At 38.4% G+C, this 13,283-nt stretch overlaps 1 protein-coding gene across 1 annotated transcript in view; it reads left to right on the top strand.

Annotated features, from left to right (window-relative positions):
- The window catches only part of SPTA1 (spectrin alpha, erythrocytic 1), a 98,330-nt gene that overhangs the window by 72,776 nt on the left and 12,271 nt on the right, over positions 1 to 13,283 (top strand). Inside the window, exons 43-48 of the mRNA XM_069062813.1 lie at positions 201 to 367; positions 1,528 to 1,604; positions 2,631 to 2,840; positions 6,288 to 6,584; positions 11,372 to 11,484; positions 12,827 to 12,844. Of these exons, the coding sequence (XP_068918914.1) occupies positions 201 to 367; positions 1,528 to 1,604; positions 2,631 to 2,840; positions 6,288 to 6,584; positions 11,372 to 11,484; positions 12,827 to 12,844 (882 nt within the window). The remainder of the gene's footprint in view (positions 1 to 200; positions 368 to 1,527; positions 1,605 to 2,630; positions 2,841 to 6,287; positions 6,585 to 11,371; positions 11,485 to 12,826; positions 12,845 to 13,283) is intronic.

The following is a 13,283-nucleotide window of genomic DNA, read 5'->3' as shown; positions in this document are numbered from 1 at the left end:
ACACACACACACACACACACACACACACACACACACACACACACACACATAGCCCTCCATCCCAGGTCAAAAAGATAATCATGTTTAAGTTATATGTGAAACTTTCCAAGTTCTTAACCTTGGCCTAGATATTTGTCAGTTCTAAGAAATAAATACTTGTTGATTGGTTGATTCCTCTCCTTCCCTTCTATCCCTGTGAGGCAGGAGGACACACAGCACAAAGAGAAAATTAAGGCTAAGATCGCTGGCCTGAATTCAAAGATCCCCGCTCTAGCCAAGGCAATCCAAGCTTGGAAGGCTCAACTGGAAGAGGATGCTTCTTTCCAATCGTTTAACTGGAAAGCTGACACAGTGGAGTCCTGGATAGGTATGTCCTACATGAACTCAGTGTCTCCTGTGTTGAGGAGCTGATGGGCAGGCTGATCTGGACTTGGGATCTTTACACATTTTCACATCAGCCTTTTGGAATCCTTCACAGTGTTGGGGACAACACAATCATTTTAATATCAGAGCTCTTGATTTCTTGAGATTTCCATGTATGATGCTATTGAGCAGCAAAGTCAAGGAAAAGCTTTCAGCCTGTATTCATCTCCACTCAGGAAAGTGGCCACAATTCAAGTTTGATTTTTTTTAAATTTTACTCATTTTATTTTTAATTTATGGAGTAAAACAAGCATTTCTATAACACAGTATAACATGAAACATGAGTGCACGTGAAACTACAGATCTATTATGTACAACTTGATATTCCTTTTAAATACTTCATAAAGTTTGATTTTTATATGATTCACATGTACCTTACATTCAGGGGTATGCTGGTAAATGTTTAACAAACACCTCTCTGGAAAAAAAATTAGTATACAAGACACTTTTAAGTTTAATCTGCATTGTTAACATTTTCTCCATCACTTTCTTAAGTCTAGGCAATCACAGAATAATAAATTAGAGCCTGATTTGTAACATTTGTCTATTTCCAAGATGTAAATACACTGAAAATTTAACATCTGGCACTTATGAGCTAATTGGAGTTGCTTCTAGCACACTCTTTTGCACATCTTATTTTTAAAATGTGGAAACAGTCATTGTTTCACTCATCTTTTGTCCCTTTCCACATGGTGTGTAAAAACAAAAATTGCACTGAATTTGGCCTAGGTTTGAATCACAACTCTGATAATTATTATTCATGTTATTTTGGACACCTGATTTAACCTTTCAATTTATTTTTCCATAAAATGATGCGATTGGGCTAGAAGACTTCCAAAGTCTTTTTAAATGCTTAATCTTATTAATCTTGTGATCTTAAAATCTCACCCCTACTGACTCAACTTAGTGGAAAAAAAAACAAAAAAAAACAAATATTTAAAAGGCTATACATTCCAATGTCTCATAACTCTTAGAGTTAGGAATGTGGTATGCAGTGTAAACATTTCTTGTTATGCTTTAAAGAAATTTACTCCTATTCTTTCATCCACCAGCTCCCTCCCATAAATTGCTATTATATTCATGACTGCACCCTATGCTTTTCAGCTGAAAAAGAATCCACTCTAAAGATCAATGGAAATGGAGGGGACCTTGCTGCTTACCGTATGCTCCTCATCAAGCAGGTATGAATGGAAGCCACCCATTGCCAGAGGGTTAGCCAGTGGAAAAGTAGGAAGTCTGTGCAATGAAGGACCTGGGAAAGGAGGAGAAGCCTTGTACTCCTAAGTTATTACATACTGGCTTCAATTATTCTGATTTTTCCATTGTCAGCTCTTACAAAGTAGAGATTTTTATAATACAAGCTCCTAGGGGTTCTGTTAGTATAATTCTTATTTTGAGATCCTTGTTCCAAAATTCTCCACCTGGTCGGTGTCCAAGGTAGAGGTAGTATGTAATGCAGTGTACTCTCCAGATAGTACTCTGGGCTGGAGAGGTTCAGGAGACCTGAGTTTTAGTACTGGTGCTGGATTCTGCCACCATCTGTTAAAATGAGGGCCTTGGGTTATATGAATCCTAAGGTCTCTTCTGCCTCAGCATTTTATTAGTCTCTCTCTTAGGTCCCAAGGGAGCCACAAAATTTGGATAAGACCCTGCTCCCTGTTTTAATGGAAATTCTATTCTCAAATGTCATGTTCAATCACCAAGTATTTATTAAAGGAATGCTCTATGCTGAGGACTGTGCTACACTGAAGGGACCTACAAAATTTAGATAAGATTATCTTTTCTGATTTAATAGAGATTTTTATTGTATTAAGATGATTGAGTGAATGATTTAATGAGAAAACCTTAGCTCCCACCCCTTTTTGTGAGACTAGACATAATCCTTGTTGAGTGTGGTATAATAGAGAATATGTAAAATTTGGAGTTAGAGTACTGGGGTTTGAATTCCAGCCTCATTTCTCTCATCCTCCATACATTCACATATGTAATGAGAATTGGGCTTGATCTCTTCTAACTCAAAATGTATAATTCTTTTAATCTATGGGTCCTAAATCATCTATGTAGATCTTATCTGGGCCATCACATTGACCCTCAGGCACCACATTACTCAAGCTGTACTTCAAAGCTGGTGGATTGCCAGGTGGAGAGGCTCTCTTGGTCTCCACATGGATAGTCCCAGTTTACTCCTCTCCATTGCCCTATTGTAGGATACACTGGATGATGGACTAAAAAGCTTTGAGCAGGAGCGACTGTCAGAAATAACAGACTTAAAAGATCAACTGGTGGCAGGGGAGCACAGCAGGGCAAGTGTCATTGAGGACCGGCATGCTGCCCTTCTCAAACGCTGGGATCAGCTACTGGCTGCGGCTGCAGCCCGAAGAGCAAAGCTTCTGGAGGAGCAGCTACCACTTCAGAAGGTAACCCCCAAAGGGGAGAGATTATAGCATCTGGACGAACAGTGAACCAGCTTAAATTCCAGATGCAGTTCCTGCAATGGGAATGATTCTCACTAGGATCAGTGGATCATCATGTAATTATTAAAGACATATAAGGAGACAAGTGGATGGGTATGATCAGTTATATTCTCCCATCCCACCCCAAATATCATGAGGCTAAATAGATTATGGTGGGACCACATCCAGTGGGGTTTTCATGTGTATACTATCAGTCACTCAATCTCTCACTCAGGCACATGGAAAACATTACTAATCTTTGGGTTTGACTCAGTCACTCCAACCTGTTCTCACACTAGGAGATCTAAATTCCCAGTGATGGACCACCACTATATGGTTATATTCAAACTCTCTCAGAGTCTGAGGCATAGTCCTCTTGAAGGGAAATACACTTCCCCTATTTATCTTGTTAGCTCTTGAGTCCCCATCGAAAGTGTTCTCTACACATTCAGTCACTCACAAGGCAATGCATCCACAGTGTGTAACATTGACACAACCATTCATTCATAACAATGACATTTTAGATTTTAAATATAACCACTTAATAATAAGGAAAATAAATAATATATAATAATGAAATTTTTAACTAGCAATAAATTAAAGGAAATATATAAATAATAGAATACATTACAACATGTGTATAAACCAAGATCACACTCTTTCATCAATGCCTTCAATAAATAATTGGTGGGGAATAGGTATAAATGTAGAAGAATCTGGCAGAGAAACACTTGAAGGAAAAGGAAAACACATGTACTTAGAGCAACTTTCGACTCTAGACCACAGTTTTCAATGTTATTGGTTCCTTAAAGAACATCTGCTCTCATAAAAAAGCTTTTCTGCATACTGAATGATTGTTGATCATCACTATTCTTCAACAGCTAGTATTCTCTTCTCTAACATATATAATATTGTAACATATTATATAGTAAATAATATTAGCTAATATTTATATGTGCTGGGCACTGTGCCAAGTGCTTTTCAATATCTCATTTGCTCTCACAACAACCATGGGATATAGGTGCTAATTATTCTCTTTTGACAGATGAGTAAACTGAGGCAAATAGAGGTTAAATGAATTGCCCAGGGTTTACACAGCTAGTAAGTGTCTGAGGTCAAATTTGAACTAAAGTCTTTCTGGCTCCAGGCCCAATGCTGTTAATCATTGTGTATCCTAGCTGCCTCCACTACAGCATTTTTTTCAGTCAACCAGAAATATATTTAGAAGGTGTTAGCTGTTGATGTGTATAGCAGTTATTTTGTTTTTAATAATATTTTATTTTTCCTAATGACATGTAAAGACAATTGTTAACATTCATTTTTAAAATTTTGAGTTACAAATTTTCTCCTTTGCACCCTTCATCCTCCCCCAGAAGGTAAGCAGTTTGATATAAGTTATACATGTGCAATCATGCAAAACATATTTACATATTAGTCATGTTGTGAAGGAGGTCACAGACCTCCACCCCCCAAAAAAAAGTTAGAAAAAATGTGAAAAAAATAGAGAAAGTGAAAAATAGGATCTTCTGATCTGCATTCAGACTCCATCAGTTCTTTCTCTGAATGTGGAGATAGCATTTTTCATCATGAGTCCTTTGTAATTGTCTTGAATGATTGCATCAATAGCAGTACTTTTAAAACCAGATACCTGCTAAGTTCATTAAACCGGTTATCTCTGGGCTATACAGTTCAGTTAAGTCAATTATTTGCTTACTGGAGTTTTGCACTGTCCAATGCAAATAGAACAATACAACTCCATTCCCCAGCATCCCAATCGAGATTCACATTTGAATCTGATATTGACGTTGAAAAGTCCTTCTTCTCTTCCTTCCACAAGCCAGAAGCAGCGGCAGAAGAGAGTAAAACCCTCATGAATAGCTCCACCTTTCTCCAGCTCTAGGTGGTGCTGAAAGACAATCGCTATTATGAGAGCTTTGGGTCAATGACACCAGTCTCTCTAGATCAATCACAAGTCATTCAACTGAAACCTTCTCTAAACTGACTGCTTCTTGGATTGAGCAGCTTTTCTGATCCCCTGAAATGTCTTTGATTCTTCCCCTAAGGTTCCTTTCCCTTTCCTTCTGTTGATGCCTACTTTCCTTGTCCTTGTGTTCAATGTCTTAAACAAAGGCCATCTGAACTTCAGTAGCTTTGGGGTTAGTTAAAAAGTCCCGACTCCTAAAATTTCCCTTACCAAATTCACAGTTCTTTCTTAAACCTATTTAAATTACTCAATGTGTCTCCAATTTCTCATTTTTTAGTTTTACCTTCTTTTGTCACAAAACACATAAATATGAATTAACTAAGGTACCTATTTCATCACAAAACATATAAATGTGAATTAACTGAGGTAATTATCATCCCTCAATTCTGAAGTCTCCAACAAAGTAGTCTATTTCTTTTAAGTCATTGAAATTGTATTTCTCACATATTTCTAGTTTTTAATAATCAAAATATGTTTAATCTTTCTCATTATAATGTTAAACCCTTTCCACAGAATTGAGACCTCATTATACATTGTTAACAAAGAAATCCAAATCTTCAAATCTACACACTGATCATTTTCAAAATTGCCCAAATCCTGTCTAGAACTTGTTTCTTCATATGCACATTTTAGAGAGGCATATTTAAAAAAGTTCTTTGTCTTACTTGTATTATGTATCTTTGTCCATAATAGCAATAATAACAGTATCTTACGATCTTTGCCGAGGAATATAAATTTCTTCCTTTACATGTTTTTTTTTCCCTACTTTTCTTATCATTGATATGTTTCTTAAAGAGATAGCATACTTCACACTTGCCATGTGCTACAAATGTAGCATCAAGTTCTGGATATACAAAGGAAAGGGGGGAAAATCTCCTGCTCTCAAGGATCTAATGGCTTAATTGAGGAGACAACACACAACATATACGTAAGGAAAACTGGGAAAAGCTTCATGTAGAAGGTCAAATTTGAACTGAGTTTTAAAGGAAGGCAAGAAGTAGAGTTAAGGAGAGTGAGCATGCCAGGTATGGAAAGTAGTCAGTGGCTGGGGGACTCTCCTCAAATGAAAGTTTTGGGGAGAATTCACCAGTGGGAGAAAGGGGGTGCAAGAGCAGAAGGAGATGGAAACTGAAGCAGAGTAGCTGAGACAAAAGTGAAGTTGGACTATTTAGAAAAGTCTTCTATATACTGACCCAAAGTCTGGTTCTATGTACTATCTACCCAATATTCTTAGTCTTGCCCCCTTTGAGCTATACAGGATAAGAGAACTCTTCTGTTATTTTAGAGCAGTGATAAATGTCTCTTTATGCAGAAAATGAGTGAGTAAATGACAAAGTAGTGTTCTCTCTCTCTCTCTCTCTCTCTCTCTCTCTCTCTCTCTCTCTCTCTTCCTCCCTCTCTCTTTTTCTCTCTGTCTCTCCCCCCAGGCTGAGGATTTGTTCTTGGAGTTTGCCCAGAAGGCTTCAGCCTTCAACAACTGGTGTGAGAATGCAGAGGAGAACCTCTCTGAACCTGTACACTGTGTCTCCTTAGAAGAGATCCAGCAGCTTCAGAAGGATCATGAGGCCTTTGTGGCCTCCCTCCCAGGAGCTCGAGCTGACTTTGATCACTTGGTGGAATTGGATCAGCAAATTAAGGCCTTGAACATGCCCTCCAGTCCATACACTTGGTTAACTGTGAAGGTTCTAGAAGGCATCTGGTTGAACCTGCCCAACATCATCAAGGTATCATGGGGCTAGTCCTAGAGGCAACAAGTTATAGTCAAAAGAACTTTAGATTTGGAATCAGAAGAAATGCCTTTGTTTCCTAACTCCAATATTTATTTCACACATGACTTTGGGCAAATACTTTTAGGCTCTATAGGCCTTAGTTTCCTTTTCTATGAAATGAGGAAGTTAGACTAGATTACCACTAAGGTTCTTCAGAGCTCTGAATTGTTTTACCTTTTTATTATCTAAAGCATCCCTATATCACAGAGAAGCAGAGCCATCGATCTCATCTGGGTACTTGGACACTAACTCAGTAAGGTAGCTTGTACAAATACAAAGGGTTTCAGTGTCATTTATGTTTAAAAATAAAGATGAGGTTCCCATATACATAATCATGGCCAAAGGCCCCTTTCTTCCCCTCCTTCACCCCATTCCCAACACATGCACAGCATTACCAGAGGTGGGACTGTCCCTCGCCTATATAATAGTAGGAAGAAGAGAAGAAGGAGGAGGTATAGGAGGAGGAGGAGGAGGAGAAGGAGGAAAAGGAGAAGGAGGAGGAGAAGCATTTATATAGCACTTTAAGCTTTGCAAAGCACTTTACAAATATCCTCTCATTTATCAAATAAGAATCCTGGAAAGTAGGTGGTATTATTATCTTTATTTTATAGAAAGGGAAACTGAGGCAGAGAGAAGTTAAGTGATTTGTCCAAGGTGACATAGCTAGTAAATATATGAGGCTGGATTTGAACTCAAGTCTTCCTCATTCCAACCTGAGCATTCAGTCCACTACATCATAAGCTACCCTTCTGTGACTTCTTTTGCACTTGAAGGCTACGTTTGATATTATTTTGATCAGATTTCATCTGGTCTCCTTGACCAGTGTTCTCTCAGGATTGTGAACATTTGTTCCATTGTTTTGTCCTGATGGTGTTGACCTTGACTTCTCAAAGCCTGCAGAATGCAAGATTTGGAAGCCCTACCAAAGTGGAAAAGCTTTAATTAGGGGCCTAGTAATAGAATATAAGTGTGTCATACGAGATTCAACTAGTTTAATTTAGGGAGGTTCATCACCAGAAAGATGGCAGCCAGATGATGAATTTGGGTTGCAAGAGCAAATTATGAATATGATTTACTCAGAGGTGGATGGATGCAATCAGCATTAGTGGAGTGAATACTACTGATGAAGTCATAAGTCACTGAAATCAAGCATAAGAATGCAGGGAATGAGAAGGGAATACAAAGAAAGATTTATGCCTTACTCCATTTCCAAAAGCAATAACCCCTGCCAGGGAACCACATCCCTGATGGGGAAGGCCTTCAGTGATAGCACCATCCAGTAGGTCATCAGGCATTTCTATGAAGTAACGTCAGTTCTTTCTCAGGGCAGGGGAGAGGAAGACAAAAATAACCTAATTCTACTGACACCACTAGTGGGCTTGGAATCAGGAATATCAACCCATTTACTGCATCCCATTTGTGCTTGGCTTAGCAGTCAAGGGCAGGAGAAGATACAGGAAACTAGGGAGGAAACACAAAGGCCAAGAAGCAAAGGCTGAAAGAGCTAGGATTATGCATTCTAGGAAAGGGAAAGCTGAGGCATAAATTATGTTTTTCTAGTCGGAAATATTTTTAAACAAAGAAGCTCACCTCTCAGGACACAAATTTAAAAAAAGAATCAGTTTTATGCTATAACAAGAGTTTTATACTATAACAGGTGTTGGGAAGACTGATAATCTGATAGCTGTAGTCCTCAATCATAGAATAAGAAAGTTGAGGTAACGTGTACATAATCACACATCACAGTTGTTCTTAAAAGTTTTTGTGTCATACCATCATCATCATCACCACCTTCACCACCACCACCATCATCATCATCATTCAATATTTATCAAGTGCCTACTATATTCTAGGAACAATGCAAGTGTGGAGACTGCAAAGAAAGGCAAAACCTCAGTCCTTGCCTAGGAGAAGCTCACATTCTAAAGGAGGGAGACAACATGTAAACATCTATATACGTATTAAATATATCAATGTGAATGGGATATGGTCTCAGAAGAAAGGTACTGCTAATGGGGGAGGGGAGCTGAGAAAAATTTTCCTGCAAAATGTGGGCATGGAAGGAGAGCATTTCAGACATAAGGGACATGGACCCTTGTGGCAGTCTGGGGAAACCTATGATCCCTTCTCAAAATAAGATTTCCAAATTTAAAAGTAAAATGCATAGGATTACAAAGGAAACCAATTACCTAGAAATAATTATAAAGAAAACCCAACTTAAGAATTCCTGTTCTAGAGCAAGTACCCTCTTGAAATTTTGATCTATAACAAAAATATTCACGACATCCTGGGTCATTCTCGAGCTGACTTGAAGCTTCAGGATGACCAACCCACTCACTCTTAATCACTTAAACCCACACAATCTTAATCTTAATTTGCCAGTCAGCAAACAGGGATGTTTGAGGATCATATTAAGAAATAGCAATAGCCTCTATACACAGGATGCCAAGAGATGGATAAAGGAGACCACATAAGGAAACAAGCATGCATACACACACAGAGTCTACAAAAACATATAGTTAGCTATTGATTATCTGCGTGTGGATTATTTGATTTGAAACTTGTCTAGGGCAAAGTCTGTGTTCCCTTTTGCTCAGAATGCTATGTCCCTTCGTGGCACCATCTGTTGATTTGGTCCAAGGAATGAAAACTCTGTTTCATATTAGTTTTTAAAATGCAGGTTACTTCTACTAAAGGTTTTTATATAGAATTCCAAAGTCAGACAAAAATGGAATCATAGAATGAAAGCACTAGGCAGGACCATATCAATATCATCTAGTCTAACAACTTAATTTTAAATATTTAGGTGGCTCAATGGATATAGGACATGGAAGTTGGGACCTTGAAGAACTGAGTTCAAATCCTGCCTCAGACACTAGTCATTTAATCTCTATTAGCCTTAGTTTCCTCACCTCTAAAATTAGAATGATAACAGTATCTACGTCACAGGGATGTTGTAAGAATCAAATGAGTTAACATTCTTAAAGTGCTTTGCAACCTTGAAGTTTTTTATAATATATCTACCTATTGATATTAATGTTTAATTGTGAAAGAGCTAGGCCCATAGAGGGGCAATGAAATGTCTAAGGTAACACATCTAAGACAAGATCAGGTCTCCCTACTACCCATCCAAAATTGGGAGATTTTACTCCCTTCAGATTTCCCATTATTGAGGATTATTGCTTTTGCATGTTCTTTTGCATGTATAACTTAGAATTGACTACTTATAAAAATGTCTTTATCAAACATTGTATTGACGGAGAATGGGATGTTGGGACAAAGTTGTCTTCCTATAGATAACTTTGAACTGCAATTTTAATTCAATAAATAAGCATTAAAGCCCTACTGTATAAAGCAACATAGCACAGAAAAAAGAAAATTAACTTCAGGGAGAGGAAGATATGGGTTCATTTCAACCCTCTGGCTCATGCTATCTACATAGCCCTAGACAAGTCTCATGTCTTGGTACTCTAAAAGTAGTACATAGTATAAGCCAGTCATTGTTCAAAGAGCTTTACAAATATCTCATTTGATTCCACAACTCTGGAGGTGGGTGCTATTATTATACCCATTTTACATTTGAGGAAACTGAGGCAGACAGAGATTTAGTAATTTCCCCAGGGTCACATAGCTAGTAAGTATCTGAGGCCAGATTTGAACTCAAGTTTTCCTGACTCCAGACTCACTATCCACTATACTACCTAGCAGCCTCTAGGTAACTTTTTATGATTATAGATTGTAGGGAAGATACTGACCTGCACTGGTAGACGGAATTTCTTCATTTGAGATTTTCTTGTAACAATGAAATTTCAAGTCCAGCATCTATCCCCACATGATTAAGTACAAGGCTTTATGCTAGATAGTGGGCTTTATTGCTGTTATTCAGTCACTTTAGTTGCATCAAACATATTGGGGTTTTCTAGGCAATGATACTGGAGTGGTTTGTCATTTCTTTCTTTAACTAATTTAATAGATGAGGAAACTAAGTCAAACAGGGCTAAGTGACTTACTCACTATCACACAACTTGTAAGCATCTGAGGCCAGATTTGAACTCAGGTCCTCCTGACTCCAGGGCCAGTGCTCTATTCACTGTGCCACCTAGCCACCCCTTCTCTATCCATTTTACCACAACTATGCAAAGATGTGTAGATGTAGTTCCCACCTAACTTGAATGTGCTTACAATCTAGTAGGAACTATGATGATATATACAGATATGATGAAATAAATATAACACAAAGAAACTTGTGATAAATACTAATAACTTATATTTATACTATCCTTTCATATTTACAATTATTGTTATCCCCATTTTAGAGATGTGAAAACTGAGTATCATAGATATAAAATAACTTGTATGGCTCATAAGATGTAAATTCAAGCCTCAAACCTGTGTGTTCTGTATTCAAATCCATTGTCCTTTCCAATATATTGCAGTAGACAAACAAGGTGCCAATGAAGCTCAGTCATAGTCACTTCTTGTTGGGGTAATATGGGAAGGTTCCATAGCTACAGCTTGGCCCATGGATAGGATTTTGATAGGCAGAGATTAGGGGGCCCTTGTTCCAGTAAGATGCCATAGGAAAGGGAGGTAAGGGGTAAGGCAGAGGTAAATGGGACTGCTTAGGTGACAGTCTGAGAAGAAAAAAATGAGATGCTACTGTGGATATAGATGTGTGACTTACTGGTCTAAGCAGGGGCTTTCAAAAAATTATTACCTTAGTCTCTGGCTTGGGCTTGTAGGAACGAGAGGAAGAATTGCAAAAAGAGGAAGAAAGACAACTGAAGAATTATGAGCTATGCCAAGAGTTTGAACAAGATGCCAGTTTATTCTCCCAGTGGATCCAGGAAACCAGGTCTGCTGTCCCATTGGGGTCCCTCAACTTCTACTGGGGAGGGATTCATCAGATCCCGAAAATGGAGGCCAGAGCCTACTTTTCCTAAATAGGAGATCCTGTGGGGACCACCACCACCCTCCCAGAGGGTTGTCAGTGAATCTACTCTACCCTCTCCCTCCCCTCACTATGGGCATTAATTTGCTTTTAGAGAACGTCTGAGAAAGAGACCAAACATAGGCAAAATTTCAAAGTAATTTGGGGCCCACAATGTATCACTGTCTCAGCTTTCACTACTGTCATTGTGGCATCCCAAAGAGACCTACCTGCCTAGGTATTGTCATGAAATTATACCTCCCTCATTCTCTCATTACTCATGCATTAGAACAAATTGCCTTGGTCCCAGGTAGCTGTTACAGAGGGACATGTTTGATGAGTTAATTTACAATAAAGTGTGAATGTTTGGTGGTAGCTTGTCATAGAATTGGGAGAAAAAAAGATTTTAGAAATCATCCGGTTGAACATTTTCATTTGACAGATGAGAAAATTAGGGTCTACAGAGATTACTTATCTAAGTCTTCTTATGTCACCCTACTTGGGTGACATTTTTCTTTTACTGGAAGAGAGGGAGGCTGGAGATGGCAATATCTTAAGCTCAAGGAAATAATTTCTAATGGTGTGTTTTTTTTAATTGTTGCAGGTAAGTAGATAAGAGACAGAATAGAAGTGTCTCCATCCCTACTCTCAGAAAAAAAAAAATTATTGTGTCATCGAGTTCATGCTCAGTCTACACCATAAAGCAATGCTTGGCTCTGGTGATGGAATCAGGTATTTCAGAAAACACAAAAGAAATTGGTCCCATCCATCCTGGGCCAAGAAGAAATAAGACAATGGTCTGAAGGAAATCAGGAAGTGAGGCTCATGGAACTCAGATGGCAGGCATAAAAGAAATCGCTCAACCGTAGCCTCTCCCTTTTTATGCTTGTCTCTTGAGTATTCTGTGGGAAGTCTGGTAGATTCTGTTAAAAACAGAATGTGATGTTCTTTGAACTTGTTGAGATGGGAGTTGTCAGTGCTCATGGGCACAGAAGAACAGGTGAGCTTGATCAAAAGGTGGGGATTTGGGGAAAGATGGGTGGAGCAGGACAACAGCTAGCTGTCTGATTGACTTTTGATGCCAGAGATTTGAGGGCTAAGATCTTGATCAGTGAGCAGACTTTTCAAATCCACAAACCAGAACTAGAACTTAAATATATTGAAAATTCAGGCAAATAAGATACCTTTGTGTTGAGTAACTTGACTGATTTACTTTTTTTTCTCTTTTTTTTCCTTCTGGCTCCTGTTCCTGGAACTTCCTGTTCAGGGCTTATTTCCTAGATGGGTTAGTATTGAACTTTATATTTAATATGGGCAAGGGGATGGAGGGAATTGAATGGTCAGTAAGGTAGTCAGCCTGTTAGTGGTTGCTTGGTGCCCAGGCATTGTAGTCCTTTTTCTTGATTAAGCTAGTGGACTGCAGGCTATAGTGAGTAAGTACCAATATTAATGATAGCTTGCATTTCTATAGCTATGATTGTGGTGTAAAAACACTTTATATCCACTTTTTAATTTGGTGTTTATGATACTCCTGTGAGACAGACAAAGTAGAATCATTATCCTCACTTTTTAACTTTTCTAGGGCCAAGGTAATTTCCAGAGCTGTTTCCTTACCTAAAATTACCAGGATGAAGTAGATGACTTCTAAAACCCTTTCCAGTTCTGATCATATTACTGTTAAGGAGTTTCTGATTATCAGTGGAGGGAGTTTCCACACTAAAAGT

The sequence above is a fragment of the Petaurus breviceps genome, unplaced genomic scaffold, assembly GCF_028583685.1.
Source record: "Petaurus breviceps papuanus isolate PSGF00001 unplaced genomic scaffold, PetGlider_PUasm1.0 90510, whole genome shotgun sequence".
Classification (NCBI taxonomy): domain Eukaryota; kingdom Metazoa; phylum Chordata; class Mammalia; order Diprotodontia; family Petauridae; genus Petaurus; species Petaurus breviceps.
The sequence above is the reverse complement of the archived record's forward strand: the minus strand, read 5'-3'. Positions and strand labels throughout refer to the sequence as shown.